The sequence below is a fragment of the Zea mays genome, chromosome 4 (genome assembly GCF_902167145.1).
Source record: "Zea mays cultivar B73 chromosome 4, Zm-B73-REFERENCE-NAM-5.0, whole genome shotgun sequence".
In the NCBI taxonomy this organism is placed as follows: Eukaryota; Viridiplantae; Streptophyta; class Magnoliopsida; order Poales; family Poaceae; genus Zea; species Zea mays.
In genome coordinates, this window is record NC_050099.1 from 243,122,095 (window position 1) to 243,142,605 (window position 20,511).

General features: G+C 51.7%; 1 protein-coding gene across 6 annotated transcripts in view; it reads left to right on the forward strand.

The window, feature by feature from the left end:
- LOC100304242 (uncharacterized) overlaps positions 1 to 17,957 on the forward strand; it is a 32,084-nt gene extending 14,127 nt beyond the window's left edge. Inside the window, exons 1-11 of one of the 6 annotated variants that reach the window (XM_020551618.3) lie at positions 9,855 to 11,323; positions 14,637 to 14,760; positions 14,873 to 14,911; positions 15,006 to 15,169; positions 15,257 to 15,366; positions 15,465 to 15,966; positions 16,069 to 16,113; positions 16,196 to 16,483; positions 16,587 to 16,726; positions 16,865 to 17,345; positions 17,430 to 17,957. In XM_020551618.3, the coding sequence (XP_020407207.1) occupies positions 11,146 to 11,323; positions 14,637 to 14,760; positions 14,873 to 14,911; positions 15,006 to 15,169; positions 15,257 to 15,366; positions 15,465 to 15,966; positions 16,069 to 16,113; positions 16,196 to 16,483; positions 16,587 to 16,726; positions 16,865 to 17,345; positions 17,430 to 17,728 (2,370 nt within the window). In that variant the 5' untranslated portion in view covers positions 9,855 to 11,145 and the 3' untranslated portion in view covers positions 17,729 to 17,957. Of the gene's footprint in view, positions 1 to 8,637; positions 9,673 to 9,854; positions 11,324 to 11,761; positions 14,392 to 14,636; positions 14,761 to 14,872; positions 15,170 to 15,256; positions 15,367 to 15,464; positions 15,967 to 16,068; positions 16,114 to 16,195; positions 16,484 to 16,586; positions 16,727 to 16,864; positions 17,346 to 17,429 lie in introns of those variants that run through there. The other 5 variants (XM_035966988.1, XM_020551620.3, XM_020551617.3 and 2 more) reach the window with 5 other exon arrangements.
- Positions 17,958 to 20,511: the final 2,554 nt, after the last annotated feature.

The following is a 20,511-nucleotide window of genomic DNA, read 5'->3' on the forward strand; positions in this document are numbered from 1 at the left end:
TTCTTCTTGTAGTATTTCTTCTTCTCCTTTCTTCTTCCCTTCTTGTCGTCGCCCCTGTCACTGTCACTAGACATAGGACATTTTGCAATGAAGTGACCGGGCTTACCACACTTGTAGCAAACCTTCTTGGAACGGGGTTTGTAGTCCTTCCCCTTCCGTTGCTTGAGAATTTGCCGAAAGCTTTTGATGATTAGGGCCATCTCCTCGTTGTCGAGCTTGGAGGCGTCAATTGGTTGTCTACTTGTAGACTCCTCCTTCTTCTCCTCCGTTGCCTTGAAGGCCACCGGTTGCGCCTCGGAGGTGGAAGGCTCGTCAAGCTCGTTGATCTTCTTGGAGCCCTTAATCATGCATTCAAAACTCACAAAATTCCCGATAACTTCCTCGGGGGTCATTAGTGGATATCTAGGATTCCCACGAATTAATTGTACTTGAGTGGGGTTAAGGAAAATAAGAGCTCTTAGAATAACCTTAACTACTTCGTGGTCATCCCATTTTGTGCTCCCGAGGTTGCGCACTTGGTTCACCAAGGTCTTGAGCCGGTTGTACATGTCTTGTGGCTCCTCCCCTTGGCGAAGACGGAAGCGACCGAGCTCCCCCTCGATCGTTTCCCGCTTGGTGATCTTGGTGAGTTCATCACCCTCGTGCGCCGTCTTGAGTAGGTCCCAAATCTCCTTGGCGTTCTTCAATCCTTGCACTTTGTTGTATTCCTCCTTGCTTAGGGAGGCAAGGAGGATGGTTGCGGCTTGGGAGTTGAAGTGCTCGATTTGGGCCACTTCGTCCGTGTCATAGTCCTCATCCCCTATTGATGGTACCTGTACACCATACTCAACAACATCCCATATTCTTTTGTGGAGAGAGGTTAGATGAAATCGCATCAAATTACTCCACATAGCATAATCTTCACCATTAAAAGTTGGTGGTTTGCCTAATGGGACGGAAAGTAAAGGTGTATGTTTAAGAATGCGAGGGTAGCGTAGGGGGATCTTACTATACTTCTTGCGCTCTTGGCGCTTAGAAGTGACGGAGGGCGCATCGGAGTCGGAGGTAGAAGTTGATGAAGTGTCGGTCTCGTAGTAGACCACCTTCCTCATCCTCTTGTGCTTATCGCCTTTCCGATGCGGCTTGTGGGAAGAAGATTTTTCCTTCTTCTCTTTGTGGTGAGAAGAAGATTTCTTCTCCTTCCCTTTGTTGGAGGAGCTCTTCTTCTTCTCCCTCCTTTTGGTGCGGGACTCTTCCGATGAAGTGCTCCCGTAGCTTGTAGTGGGCTTTTCGCCGGTCTCCATCTCCTTCTTGGCGTGATCTCCCGACATCACTTCGAGCGGTTAGGCTCTAATGAAGCACCGGGCTCTGATACCAATTGATAGTCGCCTAGAGGGGGGGTGAATAGGGCGAAACTGAAATTTACAAAAATAATCACAACTACAAGCCGGGGTTAGCGTTAGTAATAATAAATGAGTCCGCAAGAGAGGGCGCAAAACAAATCGCAAGCAAATAAGGAGAGTGACACGCGGATTTGTTTTACCGAGGTTCGGTTCTTGCAAACCTACTCCCCGTTGAGGAGGCCACAAAGGCCGGGTCTCTTTCAACCCTTCCCTCTCTCAAACGGTCCCTTGGACCGAGTGAGCTTTCCTTCTTCTCAATCAACCGGGAACAAAACTTCCCCGCAAGGGCCACCACACGATCGGTGCCTCTTGCCTCGGTTACAATTGAGTGTTGATCACAAGAGCAAAAGAGAAAGAAAGAATGCGATCCAAGCGCAAGAGCTCAAAAGAACACGGCAAATCTCTCTCGCTAGTCACTAAAGGCTTGAGTGTAATTGGAGAGGATTTGATCTCTTTGTATGTGTCTAGAATTGAATGCCTAGCTCTTGTAAGTGGTTAGAAGTTGGAAAACTTGGATAGCTATGAATGTGGGGTGGTTGGGGTATTTATAGCCCCAACCACCAAATGTGGCCGTTGCTGGGAGCTCTCTGTTCGATGGCGCACCGGACAGTCCGGTGCACACCGGACAGTCCGGTGCCCCTGCCACGTCACCAATGCCGTTGGATTCTAGCCGTTGGAGCTTCTGACTTGTGGGCCCGCCTGGGTGTCCGGTGCACACCGGACATGCACTGTTTGATGTCCGGTGCACCGGTATGGGCGCGCCTGCCGACTGCGCGCGCAGAGCGCGCATTAAATGCGCTTGCAGGTGACCGTTGGCGCGGAAGTAGCTGTTGCTCCGTGGTTCACCGGACAGTCCGGTGCACACCGGACAGTCCGGTGAATTTTAGCGGAGCGGCTGCCGCGCGAACCCGAGGCTGGCGAGTTCCGGAGGCCGAGCTTCCTTGGAGCACCGGACATGTCCGGTGCACACCGGACAGTCCGGTGAATTATAGCGCGCCGGCTTCCGAGAATTCCCGAGAGTGAAGAGTTGGAGTCTGAGTCCCCTGGTGCACCGGACAGGTACTGTGCACTGTCCGGTGGCACACCGGACAGTCCGGTGCGCCAGACCAAGGGTGCCCTCGGTTGCCCCTTTGCTCCTTTATTGAATCCAATACTTGATCTTTTTATTGGCTAGATGTGAACCTTTTGCACCTGTATAACTTATACACTAGAGCAAACTAGTCAGTCCAATATTTGTGTTGGGCAATTCAACCACCAAAATTATTTAGGAACTAGGTGTAAGCCTAATTCCCTTTCAGTTTGCAAGAATTAAGTTCAACAATCTTAGCATGAAGTATATCATTCTTATCTCTAAGATCGGCAATTGTAATTTTGCAAACATCAAAATCTTTAGCCTTAGCAATCAAATTTTCATTCTCTAATCTAAGGCTAGCAAGAGAAATGTTTAATTCTTCAATCCTAGCAAGCAAATCATCATTATTATCTCTAGGATTGGGAATTGAAACATTACAAACATGAGAATCAACCTTAGCACTTAAAATAGCATTTTCATTTCTAAGGTTGTCAATCATCTCACGACAAGTGCTTAGCTCACTAGATAATTTTTCACATTTCTCAATTTCAAGAGCATAAGCCTTCTTAACCTTAACATGTTTTTTGTTTTCTTTAATTAGACAATCCTCTTGGGAATCCAAAAGGTCATCCTTTTCATGAATAGCACTAACCAATTCATTCAATTTTTCCTTTTGAGCTACGTTAAGGTTGGCAAAGAGGGAACGTAAATTATCTTCCTCATCACTAGCATTGTCATCACTAGAGGATTCATATTTAGTGGAGGATTTAGATTTAACCTTCTTTTTGCCGTCCTTTGCCATGAGGCACTTGTGGCCGACGTTGGGGAAGAGGAGTCCCTTGGTGACGGCGATGTTGGCGGCGTCCTCGTCGTCGGAGGAGTCGCTTGAGCTTTCGTCGGAATCCCATTCCCGACAAACATGGGCATCGCCGCCCTTCTTCTTGTAGTACCTTTTCTTCTCCTTTCTTCTCCCCTTCTTGTCGTCGCCTCGGTCACTGTCACTAGATATAGGACATTTAGCAATAAAATGACCGGGCTTACCACACTTGTAGCAAACCTTCTTGGAGCGGGACTTGTAATCCTTCCCCCTCCTTTGCTTGAGGATTTGGCGGAAGCTCTTGATGACGAGCGCCATTTCCTCATTGTCGAGTTTGGAGGCATCTATTGGTTGTCGACTTGGTGTAGACTCCTCCTTCTTCTCCTCCGTTGCCTTGAATGCAACGGGTTGTGCTTCGGATGGGTCGCCAAGCTCGTTGATTTTCCTCGAGCCTTCTATCATGCACTCAAAACTTACAAAATGCCCGATAACTTCCTCGGGGGTCATTTTAGTATATCTAGGATTGCCACGAATCAATTGAACTTGAGTGGGATTAAGAAAAATGAGAGATCTTAAAATAACATTTACCACTTCGTGGTCGTCCCACTTCTTGCTCCCGAGGTTGCGCACTTGGTTCACCAAAGTCTTGAGCCGGTTGTACATGTGTTGTGGCTCCTCCCCTTTGTGAAGCCGGAACCGACCGAGCTCCCCCTCGATCGTTTCCCGCTTGGTGATCTTGGTGAGCTCATCTCCCTCGTGCGCAGTTTTGAGCACATCCCAAATCTCCTTGGCGCTCTTCAACCCTTGCACTTTGTTATACTCTTCTCTACTTAAAGAGGCGAGGAGTATCGTTGTCGCTTGAGAGTTTAAGTGCTCGATTTGGGCCACCTCATCCTCATCATAGTTCTCATCCCCTATAGATGGTACCTGCGCACCAAACTCAACAACATCCCATATGCTTTTGTGGAGCGAGGTTAGATGAAATCGCATTAAATCGCTCCACCTAGCGTAATCTTCACCATCAAAAGTTGGTGGTTTGCCCAATGGGACGGAAAGTAAAGGTGTATGTTTGGAAATGCGAGGGTAGCGTAGGGGGATCTTACTATACTTCTTGCGCTCTTGGCGCTTAGAAGTGACGGAGGGCGCATCGGAGTCGGAGGTAGAAGTTGATGAAGTGTCGGTCTCGTAGTAGACCACCTTCCTCATCCTCTTGTGCTTGTCGCCTTTCCGATGCGGCTTGTGGGAAGAAGATTTTTCCTTCTTCTCTTTGTGGTGAGAAGAAGATTTCTTCTCCTTCCCTTTGTTGGAGGAGCTCTTCTTCTTCTCCCTCCTTTTGGTGCGGGACTCTTCCGACGAAGTGCTCCCGTGGCTTGTAGTGGGCTTTTCGCCGGTCTCCATCTCCTTCTTGGCGTGATCTCCCGACATCACTTCGAGCGGTTAGGCTCTAATGAAGCACCGGGCTCTGATACCAATTGATAGTCGCCTAGAGGGGGGGTGAATAGGGCGAAACTGAAATTTACAAATATAAACACAACTACAAGCCGGGGTTAGCGTTAGTAATAAAGAAACGAGTCCGCGAGAGAGGATGGAAAACATATCTCAAGCGAATAAGCAAGTGAGACACGGATATTTGTTTTACCGAGGTTCGGTTCTTGCAAACCTACTCCCCGTTGAGGAGGCCACAAAGGCCGGGTCTCTTTCAACCCTTCCCTCTCTCAAACGATCCCTCGGACCGAGTGAGCTTTCTCTTCTCAATTACTTGGAACACAAAGTTCCCACAAGGACCACCACAAGTTTGGTGTCTCTTGCCTCAATTACAAGTGAGTTTGATTGCGATGAAAGAATCAAGAAAGCACGATTGCAAAAGCCAAGCGACAAGAGCGACAAATAACACACGGATCACTTTCTCTCTCAAGTCACTAATCACTAATGATCTCTTTTCTCAATTGTGAAACTTGGAGAGATGGAGGCTTTGAATGTGTCTTGGAATGGATTGCTAGCTCTTGTATTGAATGTTGAAGGTTGGAATGCTTGGATGTTTTGAATGGAGGTGGTTGGGGTGGTATTTATAGCCCCCAACCACTTCCTAGCCGTTGCACCTTTCTGCTGAGCGCGGACGGTCCGCGAGTCAGGTCCGGACGGTCCGCCCTTGTTGATCAACGGCTGAAAACGCAACGGTCAGCAGTAACGGCTATATCAACGGCTATATTGCATTTAATGCGTCGTCAGATGTCAGACAGAGCCAGTCGCGGACGGTCCGGTCGTGCACCCCGGACGGTCCGCGAGGCCCCCTATAATTCATTTCTCCGAACCCGTCACCTTCGGGTTTTTCGGTTTCTTACCGACCGGACGGTCCGCGCCTGAGGCCGGACGGTCCGCGCGAGGGCTCGGACGGTCTTTGCTTTTCCTCCGGACAGTCTGTAGTGGAAACTTGTGTTTTTGCATTGGTTCTGTCCGAGGGGTATTCCGATGTCGCGGACGGTCCGCCGCAAGAGCCCGGACGGTCCGCGCTTGGCCTGTTTTTCCAAAAAGCTTCTCCTGTCCGGAATAATCTACGGTATTCCGGACAGTCGATTTAGTATAGTTGTATATGAACCTTTGGCACCTGTAGAACATATAATCTAGAGCAAACTAGTTAGTCCAATTTGTTTTGTGTTGGACGATTCAACCACCAAAACTATTTAGGAACTCGGTGTAAGCCTAATTCCCTTTCATTCCCGGTCGGACACCCATCCCAAAATTGTTCTAGGCCAAACACGCTTAACATGAAGGTTCTTTCGATACAGGCTTCCGAAAAAGAAGATGCACATTGTTGTTATGAGTATTGTATCAATCATATTAAGCCTTGGGTCAGGATATCACACAATCCCACCCCTTAGAAGATCGACGTCCTCGTCGATCAACCCCAAGCCAGAATCCCCCCTCTTGGCCACGTCTGTGTGTCTAGTGTCATCATATGACTGCTATGTGACCACTCCGGACCCATATGTGCCAAGCGCCATATATCCGAACCCATAGCACGCACGCCCGTGAAACCGCGAGGGTCGGTTCTAATACCATTTGTAACACCTCGTCCACTCCTGGACCAACGATACTTACTCCTAGCATCCCTCTAGAACCATAAACCATCCCCACAAACCATCACAAGTCTTTTGTGCGCACTTTGTCCCCACTCTTGCGCACCCGGGAAGACTTTCCGGTCAGTCACTCATCCCAAAATTGCTCTAGGCCAAGCACACTTAACTTGAAGGTTATTTCGAGATAGACTTTCGAAAAAGAAGATACATCTTGTTGGTATGAGTATTCTATCAATCCTATTAAACCTTGGGCCAGAATAACCTGAATAGACCGAATTGTCGCGGTTTAACCTGAATAGACCGAATGTACGGGTGGACATTTTAAAATCGGAACCCGAACTTAACCTGAATAGACCGAATTGTCGATCTATTCGAATTTTCGGATTCAGGTTCGGTTCCTATATGAGCTATATTTTGGGATATGAGTTTGGATTCGGTTCCTAACCTTTTAAACCCGAATATGAAAATATCTTAATATGTGATGGTATTATTATATGATTTATGAACTTATTAGGTAAAAATTATGATATCATCTTAATAATATATATATATCTTTGTATGTTATTTTTTATAGTCACTTGTTGTAATACACTACCTCTAATTATTATTTATTGTATATATTTTAACAAAAAATACTAGTCTCTACTATTCGGGTCTATTCAGTGGACCGAATAGACCGAACTGAAATTGTGAGTCTATTCGGGTTCGGTTCCTAAAATTATTTCGAAAATTTCGGTTCTAATTTTTCAGAACCCGAAATTTCACAAATCCGATTAGACCGAACCAAATTACCCTAATAGACCGAATGCCTAGCACTAACTTCCAGATTTGTTTTTTAAATAATTTTGATATTAGCTTAACTTTTATTGCTGTAGTTTTGATCTGCTGCAGTAACAACATTTGTCTCCTCCTGAGCTTTCTTTTAGATCACCTGCAGACCGCGTTGTGATTTTGCGTTAGCAACACCTTGATTTTGGCGCGTTCTTCGCCACTGGGGATCGTGGTGGTTGTTAAAATAATCCTTGTGCTTTTAGCTGGTGTTTGTTTTATTTTCTGTTAGCTGAAGTCAGTCGCACGGTCTGTTGTTGGCTGTGCGTGTAGTGGGCTCGGACGTGCGTGTTTTGTTCGCATGGAGAGCGCGTACTGCGCCATGTATCCACCAGGCAAGGCAGTTGGGATGGCAGCTGCCCATGATGGTTATGGGGCGTCAGGCAGGGTGTTAGTGCCCCGTTTCTAGGAAGTAGTAGGTCACGTTCTCTATTGAGTCTTTTATATTCCAGTGAATAGAGTCTGAAAAAGCTGTTCGTTGTTCACAGCACCAAATCAGAGTGTCTCCACTTGTGTTTGTGTGTGTGCGCGATTTTCTCTGCAACCTGCAGGGTGAGCTCGCCGGCAACAGGAGGTTGTTTCTCCGGCGAGGTCTGACACGTGGTATCGGAGCCGAGGTTGGAGGAAGGTGACAATGTCCCTGCCGCCGGAGCGCTCTAGGACGCCGCAGTACCGGCGAGGGCGTTCACCGCCGCGACGGACGCGGACTCGCGAGGTCGTCGTCGAGCGCGTTGTGGAGCGCGTCGTGGCGCCTGGAACGACCACTTATCCGACTCTCACGAAGACGAACTACAACGATTGGGCGTTACTGATGAAGGTGAAGATGCAAGCGCGCGGGTTATGGGAAGCTGTGGAGATCGGCGACGTCGACGACCATCACGATCGGATGGCGCTCGACGTCATCTGCAGCGCCGCGCCGTCGGAGATGGTCTCCACCTTGGCCGTCAAACCGACGGCAAAGGATGCCTGGGAAGCTCTGAAGACGCTGCGAATCGGCGACGAACGCGTGAGGAAATCGACGGCACAGAGGCTACGTCGCGAGTACGAGATGCTCTCGTTCCGAGACAGCGAGTCGGTGGAGGCATTCGCACTTCGGCTCACCGACGTCGTCGCGCAGCTCGCCATGCTTGGTGACCCGGAGTCTCCAGAGAAGGTGGTGGAGAAGTATCTTCGGATCGCGCGTCCAAGGTACAAGCAGCTAAGCAGCTAGTAATTTCTATCGAGACTCTATTGGATGTCTCGACCCTCACGGTGGAGGACATCACCGGCCGGCTGAAAGCGGCCGAGGATGCTGACGATGCACCACCACCTTCGACGGGGGGTAAACTGTACCTAACGGAGGAGCAGTGGGAGGCGCGGCGGAAGGAGCAGCAGAAGGGAGGAGACGCTGGCACGTCTAAATCCGGTGACCGGCGGCGGCATCCACGTCGCGGCGTGCCTGCGTCGAGCGGCAGAACAGGCACGGGACCCGGCCGCAAGCTAGGCCGTGACCAGTGCAGGAAGTGTGGGCAAACCGGCCACTGGGCTCGTGATTGCAAGGCAAGGCCCAAGCAAGAGGCGGCCCACATGGCCCAGGAGGAGGAGGCGCTCATGCTGTTGAGGACCGCACCACTGCGTCGATCCCCGCCAGCAAGGTCCGCGACTCCACCGCCGCCGGGAGGATCCGCGACTCCACCGCCGCCGGGAGGATCCGCGCCTCCACCTCTGCCCCCACCGGCCGGATCCGCGCCTCCTCCACTGCCCCCACCGGCCGGATCCGCGCCTCCACCACCGCCGGCGGGATCCGCCACTGCGCCGCCACCGGTGTCTCCAGCCCCGTCGCGCACCTCATCCCCGTCGAGCCCCTACTCTCCACCTCCGCATGATGAGGTCCTCGGCGCGCCCAGTGCAGTGGCGAGCTGTTCATCGCAGGAGGCCACGGCGGCGAGCTCTGATGGGCGGATCCAGCTACAGGAGGGAAAGGTGTTCGTGCAGCTCGGCGCGAAGGAGCAGCGGGACCCTACGTCCTGGATCTGCGACACCGGGGCCACGAACCACATGACGGGGTCTCGGGCGGCGTTCGCGGATCTGGACACGGCGGTGTCTGGGTCGGTGTGGTTCGGCGATGACTCCATGGCGGAGATTGAAGGGCGCGGGACCGTGCTGTTCAAGTGCAAGAATGGCGAGCATCGCTCTTTCACCGGCGTTTACTACATCCCGCGACTCACGGCGAATATCGTGAGCCTCGGCCAGTTGGAGGAGGCCGACTACGACGTCCACCTCCGGCGCGGTGGCATGGAGATTCGGGAGCCTGAGGGGCGACTGCTGGCAAGGATCCCACGCGCAGGCAACCGGCTGTATGTGCTCAACGTCGACGTGGCACGGCCGGTGTGCCTGGCAGCGCGCGGCGAAGAAAGTGCCTGGCGGTGGCATGCCAGGCTCGGCCACATCAACATGCTGGCGCTGAGGAAGATGGCGCGGGAGGAGCTCGTTCGTGGACTGCCATCCATCGAGCAGGTGGACCAACTTTGTGAGGAGAAAATTGGAATTCTGCCATTATCAAATCTAGGATTCGCTCGAATGCCATTATGAGAACGTGCTTCGTTAATACGCCATTCTCAAACACTAGCTTACAGACAAAATGTCATTTAGGGGGTTATTTGACAAAATATCAATTGATCGGACTATTTTACCCCTAAACCAAAACTGTTGCAACGCTCCACCACGGCGAGCTCCACCGCCGTCAGGGCCTCCGCGAGGGGGACGTCGTGCTCCTCGCTCTGCCGAACTCCATCGCTAGGGTTCGGGACACCAGCCCCGCCCTCGTGTTCGCCACGCCCGACAACGTCGAGAAGCTATCGCCGTTGCGCGTCCCGGTCGTCCTCGTCCCCGACGCCTTCCACCTCGTGGGCGACGGCGCCCCCGAGTTCGCGCCCTTCCCCGAGTTGCTGCTGCTCGATTCCGAGCCACTGTCGGGCCCTTCGGTACGCCAGGACGACGCGGCCGCCATCCTCTACTCGTCGGGGACGGGCGGCCAGAGCAAGGGCGTCGTGCTCACGCACCGCAACCTCATCGCCACGGTCGAGCTCTTTGTGCGCTTCGAGGCCTCGCAGTACGCCGCACCTGCTTGTGACAATGTCTACCTGGCGGCGCTGCCCATGTTCCACGTCTACGGACTCTCGCTCTTCGCCGTGGGACTTCTCTCGCTCGGTTCCATGGTGGTCGTCATGAAGAGGTTCAACGCAGGCGAAGCCGTTAAGGCCATTCGCAGATTCAAAGTCACGCACTTCCCGATCGTTCCGCCCATCATGGCGGCGCTGGTGCACACCACCAAGCCAGCGGCAATGCCGTTGGAATGCTTGGTGCAAGTGTCAACCGGTGCAGCGCCGTCCAGCCGCAGGCTCATCGACGATTTCGTCAAGGCTTTCCCTCACGTCGATCTCATTCAGGTTCCTGCCTACCCCACTTACAGTCACGTCATTCGTTCTTCCCTACCTTGCCCAAGTGTGTGTATTCCACATTGGTATTACATGCTCGTGAGTGCAGGTGTCGAAATCAGTGGTACAACGTACAAGGTGCCCGTATGGGGTGTTTGAGGAGCCGTGGGGAGCCGGCCAACACCATGGTGGAGCTCGTCGTGGGCTCGCCGTCCAGAGAGCAGAGAGGAGGAGACAGAGAACGAGCGAGAGGAGACAGAATAAGAAAAGGAGGATGCAGAGATGAGATAGAGAACGCACAAAACAAAATTGATTGCAATAGTTTTGGTTTAGGGGTAAAACAGTCCGATCAATTTATATTTTGTCAAACAACCCCCTAAATGGCATTTTGTCTGTAAGCCAGTGTTTGAGAATGGCGTATTAACGAAGCGTGTTCTTATAATGGCATTCAAGCGAATCCTAAGTTTGATAATGGCAGAATTCCAATTTTCTCACTTTGTGAGGCGTGTCTCGCCGGCAAGCAGCGACGGACGGCGTTCCCTGACCAGACACAATGGCGGGCGGACCGCGCACTGGAGCTGGTACACGGGGACTTATGTGGACCCGTGACACCGGCGACACCGAGCGGGAACACCTACTTCCTGCTTCTCGTCGACGATCGGAGCCGCTTCATGTGGCTGACGCTGCTGCGGTCCAAGGATCGAGCGGCGGCTGCCATCAAGGAGTTCCAGGTACGTGCAGAAGCTGAGTCCGACTGCAAGCTACTGGCGCTCCGGACGGATCGTGGTGGCGAGTTCACATCCAAGGAGTTCATGGAGTACTGCGCGGCGGACGGCGTGCACCGGCAGCTGACAGCGCCGTATTCCCCACAACAGAACGGCGTCGTCGAGCGCCGGAACGCCATGGTGGCAGGCACAGCACGCTGTCTGCTCAAGGCAAAGGGGCTGCCGGCTTGGTTCTGGGGAGAGGCGGTGAACACTGCCGTGTATCTCCTGAACCGGGTACCGACGAAGGCAGTAGAAGGCAAGACTCCGTTCGAGGCGTGGTACGGGAAGAAGCCGGCGGTACACCACCTGAAGACCTTCGGGTGCATTGTCTATGTCAAGAATACGACACCGCACCTGAAGAAGATGGAGGATCGTGGCCGCAAGATGATTTTCGTCGGGTACGAGCGCGGGTCTAAGGCATATCGAGCCTACGATCCGGCCACGAAGCGCGTGCACGTGACGCGCGACGTGGTCTTTGATGAGTCCGCCCAGTGGGACTGGTCGGAGGGAGCTAAGACCGGCACTGGCGCGGATCATGGCGGCGACGACACGTTCACCATCCAATTTGGGGTGGTGGAGGGGCAAGGAGGTCTCCAGGCGGGGGCACCGGTGGCTGCTATGCAGCATATGACGCCACCAGGAACGCCAGGGGAGGCCGGAGTAGCTTCTCCGGGTGTGCAGTTCGCCACACCACCTGCTGCGTTAGACGAAGACCTGGACGCCGACCACGACGACAACGCACCACTGCGGTTCCGAACAGTGGAGGACGTCACCGGAGCTGCGTCGCCACCTGGGTACGCCGTGCGCGTACTGTACAGCGAGCAACTCTTTGCAGTGAGTGCGGAGGAGCCTGGGTCGCTTGCACATGCTGGGCAAGACCCATGCTGGCGACGAGCGATGGAGGAGGAACTACGCGCCATAGAGGACAACCACACCTGGACACTCACTGAGTTGCCATCTGGGCAGCGAGCCATTGGGCTCAAGTGGGTATTCAAAGTCAAGAAGGATGAACACGGTGCTGTGGTACGGCACAAAGCACGGCTCGTCGCAAAAGGCTACGCTCAGCGCCAAGGAATCGACTACGACGAGGTGTTTGCACCGGTCGCTCGCTTGGAAGCGGTACGGCTGCTGCTGGCGTTGGCGGCGCAGGAGGGATGGCAAGTCCATCACATGGACGTCAAGACAGCGTTCTTGAACGGTGACCTCCAGGAGGAGGTGTATGTGCAGCAAGCGCCTGGGTTTGCTCAACCTGGACAGGAACACAAGGTATATCGACTGCACAAAGCTCTTTATGGTTTGCATCAAGCTCCCCGTGCATGGAATAAAAAACTGGATGAACAACTGGGTGTTCTGGGATTTGTGAGATGTCCATCTGAGGCTGCTATCTACTGCCGTGGAAGAGATGCGGAGAGACTGGTTGTAGGTGTCTATGTTGACGATCTGGTGATCACAGGCACTAGCAGCAGCAGCATCAGGAAGTTCAAGACAGAAATGACTAAGATTTTTAAGATGAGTGACCTTGGGTTGCTATCTTATTACCTGGGTATTGAAGTGAGGCAGGAAGAAGCTGGGATCAGGTTGTCTCAAGGAAGCTATGCAAGAAAAATTCTGGAGAAGTGTGGTCTAGAGGACTGCAATCCCTGCACCGTGCCGATGCAGCCTAAGCTGAAGTTGAGTAGGGAAAGTGATAGTTCAAAAATCAATGTGACTGAATACAGAAGCTTGGTAGGGAGCCTGAGATACCTTGTGAATACTCGACCTGACTTGGCATATTCAGTTGGATATGTGAGTAGATTTATGGAGGAGCCCCATATGGATCATCTTGCAGCTGTGAAGCAGATCCTGAGGTACATAGCAGGGACAAGAGATTGGGGCCTGTTCTATTCAAGGAGAAATGGAGGGAGTGATGAGCTCTTGGGCTATAGTGACAGTGATATGGCTGGCGACTTGGATGGCAGAAAGAGCACATCTGGGATCCTTTTCTTTCTTGGGAGGAGTCCAATCAGCTGGCAATCAACTAAGCAGAAGGTGGTGGCGCTATCAAGTTGTGAGGCGGAGTACATCGCTGCTGCTACTGCTGCATGTCAAGCTGTTTGGCTGGCACGACTGCTTGCTGAAATCAGGAACTCAGAGACAAGCAGACCTTTGCTAAGGGTGGACAACAAGTCCACTATCTCGCTGATTAAGAATCCAGTGCATCACGACCGGTCAAAGCATATTGATACCAGATTTCATTTGATTCGGGAGTATGAAAATTCAGGGCAAATCAAGGTGAAGTTCATCAGTACTGAAGAACAGCTGGGGGATATTCTGACCAAGCCACTCGGCAAAGTCAAGTTCCAGGAACTCTGCACCAAGATTGGCCTAAGCCTAGTGTAAGTAGATGCACAAGTCTTAGGAGGAGAATTGTTAAAATAATCCTTGTGCTTTTAGCTGGTGTTTGTTTTATTTTCTGTTAGCTGAAGTCAGTCGCACGGTCTGTTGTTGGCTGTGCGTGTAGTGGGCTCGGACGTGCGCGTTTTGTTCGCATGGAGAGCGCGTACTGCGCCATGTATCCACCAGGCAAGGCAGTTGGGATGGCAGCTGCCCATGATGGTTATGGGGCGTCAGGCAGGGTGTTAGTGCCCCGTTTCTAGGAAGTAGTAGGTCACGTTCTCTATTGAGTCTTTTATATTCCAGTGAATAGAGTCTGAAAAAGCTGTTCGTTGTTCACAGCACCAAATCAGAGTGTCTCCACTTGTGTTTGTGTGTGTGCGCGATTTTCTCTGCAACCTGCAGGGTGAGCTCGCCGGCAACAGGAGGTTGTTTCTCCGGCGAGGTCTGACAGTGGTGTTCTGGGTGGCCGACATGATAGAGGAGGAGGAAGTGGAGGAAGAAGAATGCATATTAGGGATTTAGGAAAATAGCCTTGGCTCTGGTGGCCCAGAGCACGGCAGAGGCTCTCTTGGGGCTGTATTCCAATATTTATAGATAGAAGATTACATGGATGCATGTGCTACAATCACGGAGGCACAGCCTAAACAGGAATCAAGGTTTCCATCTATCTATAGATAGATAACACCTTTCTATGTTTAACACACACGCCATAGCCCTCCGCGCGCGTCAAGCGCGGAGGAGCCAGCAAGCTGGTGGAGGTTTTAATAATAGAGAATCCCCTGAACTACCTACCTGATGCATCTCTTTCCTCTCAAAGAAGAAAGAAAGAAAGAAAGAAAGTAGCAGATCGCTTGTTGCTGCGTTTTTCAGGAGCTCACGACATTAATGCGCTGTAATGTAGGGTGCTCCTCCTGGCCAAATGGGAGCAAGCTATCCTCGCATGTTTCTGGTCCTCCTGCTGCTTCATGGAGCCAGTGCTGCTTTGAATCCTCCAACAGCAGGGCCAAAATGGCAGACTCTGAGCGGTAACCTATCAAATTCCAAGTGTTGTTTTTGTACAATTGCAGTGCCGGGCGGGCCATGTGGTTTGGCTGCTAATTAATAATGCTGATGTTGCTGTGTCATCCTACACTACAGGTCGTCCCCCTCAAGTCGTAGCTCGAGGAGGATTCTCTGGTTTGTTTCCTGACTCGAGCCAGATGGCCTACCAGCTTGCCTTGTCTACCAGCTTGCCTGACGTCGTTCTGTTATGTGATCTACAATTCTCAAGCGACCGCATAGGCTTCTGTAAGACAGGGCTGACCCTTGATAACTCGACGACTGTCGCTGAGATCTTCCCCAAGATGGACAGGACGTACAAGCTGCAGGGAGAGGATGTCCATGGCTGGTTCTCCCTAGATTTCACCGCGGAGCAGCTGGTTCAGAACGTCACTTGTAAGCAGCGAAACTAAGAACTGAAGCACAGTTTTCCCCTGTCAGAATTGCACTGGCTTGACCTTGACATCCTTGCTTTCCTCTCAGTGATCCAGAACATCTTTTCTCGCCCGAGCACATTCGATGCCTCCTTTGGGATGTACACGCTCGATGATGTCGTTGAACTCCACCCCCCTCAAATATGGCTGAATGTAGAGGTAAAAATGCGCTGACTCCAGTCAGCCTCCCCCTCTTCTCATCTCTCAACCATCTAAATAAACTGTGATGCGACCTTTTAATTTGTTCACTTTTGCAGTACAATTCATTCTTTATGGAGCACAAGTTAAGCAGCGAGGACTACATACTAGAGCTACCAAAAGATTTTAGCCTCACGTACATCTCCTCGCCGGAGATTGGGTTCCTGAAAAGCTTGAGTGGGAAGCTCAGGAACGCCAAGACAAAGCTCATCTTCCGGTTCCTCAACGAAGACGTCGAGGAGCCTTCGACCAAGAAAACGTACGGGGAGCTCCTGAAAGATCTGAAGTCCATCAAGGAGTTTGCAGCTGGCGTCCTTGTGCCCAAGACGTACATCTGGCCACTGAAAAAGGACCAGTACTTGGCGCCATCCACCAGCTTGGTCAAGGATGCTCATGCCCTCGGCCTGGAAGTGTACGCCTCCGGGTTTGCCAACGATATCATCTTGAGCTACAACTACAGCTACGATCCCACTGCCGAGTACTTGCAGTTCATCGACAATCCAGACTTCTCTGTCGACGGTGTGATCACGGACTTCCCGCCCACCGCATCAGGAGCTGTTGGTAAGAACTATCCAATGTTGGAAGGAACTGAAAGGAGCTGAAACCACACTCCCTCTTTTGTAAAATCTCAAGTTTTTTTTTCTCTCTCTTTTTTCCCCCCAGCTTGCTTGGCTCATTCCAAGGGCAATCCTCTACCACCTCCTGGAAGTAAGCTCAAGCTATGAATTGTTTCTACTGTTATCACCATCGTCGTCGTTGAGTACTTACTTACTCCCGTGCACAAATCTAGAGGACACCAGGCCGTTGATCATCACCCACAACGGCGCGAGCGGCATGTTCGCCGGCAGCACCGACCTTGCCTACCAGCAGGCGATCAAAGATGCCGCCGACGTCATAGACTGCACGGTTCAGATGTCAAAAGACGGGACGGCCTTCTGCATGCAGTCCGCTGACATGTCCAGCTCCACGACCGCGTCCACCGCTTTCGCGTCCAAGGCCTCCACTGTCCATGAGATCCAGAACAAGTCCGGCATCTTCTCGTTCGACCTGTCATGGAGTGAGATCGCGACCTTGAAGCGTACGTGAAGAACATGTGTTTGCTTACCCCCCGCACAATGTCATGCCAGATTTGCTCATGCACTCACAACCGTTTATTTCTTCCCCCCTCTTGATCTGAGCAGCCGACCTCATCTCCCCGTTTGCTCAGGCAGGCATGAAAAGAAATCCTCAAGCGAAGAATGCCGGCAAGCTGATGACTGTGCCCCAATTCTTGGACTTGGCCAAGGCCAGCAACATCACCGGTATACTGATCGAAATAGAGGTAATAGATAAGTGAGCATTCAGTTAGGGTTGCTTCTGTCGGTCTGTCTGTTCATCGGGAAAAAACGGTTCTTTAAGGTGAATACCGTACCGGTCAAGCGTTCTTGTGCGTGCCTGATGCCCTGATGCACACATGCAGCATGCTTCGTACCTGGCCAAGAGAGGGATCGGCGTGGTGGAGGCGGTGTCCAGCGCGCTGACCAAGGCGGGCTACGACAAGGAGACCAAGCAGCAGGTGTTCATCCAGTCCGACGACTCGTCGGTGCTCGCGGCGTTCAAGAAGTTCACGACGTTCAGGAGGGTGCTCAACATCGAGGCCAAGATCAGCGGCGCCTCCAAGCCGTCGGTGGATGACATCAAGAAGTTCGCGGACACGGTGAGGATCAACCGGAACTCGGTGGCGCAGGTCACCGGGTACTTCATGACGCACTTCACCGACACGGTCAGTAGCCTGCAGGACGCCAACCTCACCGTCTTCCTCGGCGTGCTCAAGAACGAGTTCATGAACCTCGGCTTCGACTTCTTCGCTGACCCGACGATCGAGATCGTTACCTACTCGTGGGCGGTGCTGGCCGACGGGCTCGTCACGGACTACCCTGCCACCGCGGCTTCGTACTTCAGTGAGTAGTATCCGACAGCCTGACAGGCAGCTATGAATACTGAACGTTCACCAGTAATTACCATCTATAAAAACTGCACTGCAGGAAGTCCATGCAGTGACATGAACCTGAACCTGAGCTACTCGATCCTGCCTGCACAACCTGGCGCTCTGGTGAACCTGGCAGCCCCCGGGACGCTGGCTCCGGCGGGAGCACCGGCACCATTGCTCCAACCCTCCGACGTTGTGGACCCGCCGCTGCCTCCAGTTAAAGCTGTGATCACCGCCGACGCGCCAGCGCCAGAGGCGGCTGACAATACCTCCTCGGCGTCCAGCTCCAACGCGGGGAATGGCCTCTTGTGGGCTGCCATCGTTGCCCTCTTGTCCCTGAGCTTTCTGCGCTGATCCCTTCCTCGATGGCTTCCATTGTACTCCCGCATGTCCCCCTCCCCCCTACATCCTCGAATGTGCTGTAACATAATGTTCCTTAAATAGATATAACCTGTCATTAACCTGCACATAAATACAGGTCAGAAAAAGTTTACCCTGCACCAATTCATGATTGGATAGTGGATACTACAGACAGCCGTTTTTTAAAGTGCAAATTACTATCCTAAACCTAAGGTTTGGTCTATGCCCAGGTAATGTTGGTTCGGTTTAGTTCACACAACTATTTCAATTTGTTCAATTTATCATTTAATAAGTTTTTCATTTTTTTCTATATTCAAGTTGATTCTTAAATTCAAAACCAATATTTTAAAATCGTTTAGTTGAACCTAACAACTACTGCCCAATCGACTAGTCACGATTAGTCGTCGCGAGCCTAATGCAAGAAAAGCCCATCTTAAGATGAGCTCATCTTTTTGGTGCTTGATGCAAGCGGATGCATAAGAGCTAGACCTGGACGACGAACCTTGCAGATGGCGGGCGTCGCTTGGAACTAGATCTTGCGGGTGGCGGCGACATTGTGGCAGCACCAGCGGTCGCCTAGAACTTGTGGACGACACTACAGCTGTGCGGTAGTAGCGCGATCGCCTGGAACTAGATCTTGTGGTTGTGGGCGGCAGAGCGGCATTGCAGTAGCATGGGAGGTGCCTAGAACTTGTGGATGGCACTGTAGTTTTGCGGCAGCACGAGCGGCTCTTTACGACTCTCATAGCAATCCTCTAGGATCGTAGATCATCCCCATGAATCAATATAGGTCATTTTTATGCGCATTTTGTCCTCACTCATACGCACCCAAAAAAAACTTACTAGTCGGTCACCCATCCCAAAATTGCTCTGGGCCAAGGATGCTTAACCTAGAGGTTTTTTAGACAGACTTTCAAAAAAGAAAATGCACCTTATTGCTATGAGTACTCTATTAATTCTATTAAACCTTGAACCAGGATATCACAAAATCCACCTAGGCCAGAATATTATAATTTTCTCCCCCTTAGACGACCGATATACTTGTCGGTCAACCCCAAGTTAGGAACCTTCCCTCTTGGTCACGTGTGTATGTCTAGTGTCGTCATATGTCATGACGCGTGACCACTCTGAGTCCACATGCGCCATATATCCGAACTCCTAGCCAACACACGCCCATAAAAACTACGAGGGTCAGCTCTGATACCATTTGTAACACTCCGTCCACTCTCAGACCGGTGGTACTTATTCCTGGCAACACTCTAGGATCATAGACCATCCCCACAGACCAACATGAGTCTTTGTACGCACTTTGTCCTCACTCATGCGCATTCAAGAAGACTTTTCGGTCGATCACCTATCCCAAGATTGCTCTAGAACAAGCACACTTAACTCAAATGTTATTTTGAGATATGCTTCCAAGAAAGATGTACCTCGTTGGTGTGTGTACTCTATTAATTCTATTAAGCCTTTGACTAGGATATCACACAATCCACCTAGACCAGGATATCATACCGACGATCCAACTCCTCCAGGCAGGCATGAAGAATGGCGACCTCGTCGTCGGCAACCTCGAGAGCCACATGCCAGGGGCTCACCTTGGCGAGAGGACGCCCCGAGGCCCTTCCGCTGACCCGTCGAGATCACGAGGCCCTTCCGCTGACCCGTTGAGATCACCTGCTTACGAAACGTACAAAGGTAAGAAACAAGACGGGACATGAAACTCCCCGACGATGAGGAGATCCATGCCCTGAATCGATCATACGCTGCCCAGAGGCGTTAGCATCGAGGGCGATCATCCGTCGAACGTTTGCCTGGATCCATGAGACACTAGAACAAAGAAGGAAGTTACACCTCTCTCGGTAAATAGGGAGAGCATGGAAAAGCAAGGCCACTCGAGAGGCCTAATTATAAGAAGAAACCCGAGGCGCTGAAACAACACGCCTCCAAACCATCACTACCAAAGAGGGACATAAGACGATGATTCGACTCCCAACGTGCAGGCTACGAAAGCTTGCATTAATAAGATCGGCGATAGTTTCTCTGTGCACCGCTCCCGAGGCGTAATGATCGGGAAACACTGGGAGTAAATGATGCATGGCCCATTTGTAGAAGAGCCACCAAGGGGAAGCACACTTCCCTCAGGGGCTCGAGGGCTACTGTCGGGGGTCGAATCCTCATGCCACCAGGGACCACGAATCAAAGTGGATGGAGGGAGCCCCGCCTAGGTAGGTGCGCCACCAGAAGACCCCCTCACACTGAGCTAGGGGTCAGGCGAGGCAGAGCCAGCTTAGGGCACCAGGTGGATCGTATAGGGGATTGCTTGAGTAGATCCCATGCGACCATTAAACTGCTCCAGCCTCTAATGCTCAACCCGTCGTACTAGATGTGTATAACACCGAGTCAAGACACAACAGGCGACCGAGCCTCTCTCCACTTATGGCATATAAGCCTTAGACTTGAGTCCACTCATTAACTATGAATCTAGGCCTGAGTCCCCCCGACGACCTGCGAAAGCCACAAAGTGACGAAGGAAGACAAGAGGTCAAGCGGCGGATACTGGCGTAAAAGGCACATATAGAGAAGACAATGATGACGTCCAGCCTTCCTTCGTCAACACACTTCCTCGACAAACCTGAAGGCTGGTGATCGAAGGACAGTCCAAGGATGGATAAGGACGCATGGAGGGGATTTTTACTGGAGAGATTTCTTCTATCCTACTCCACGACGCATCGTCTCCTTCCAGGAGAAGCTAATTGCATCTTGCCTCCTCCTTAGTC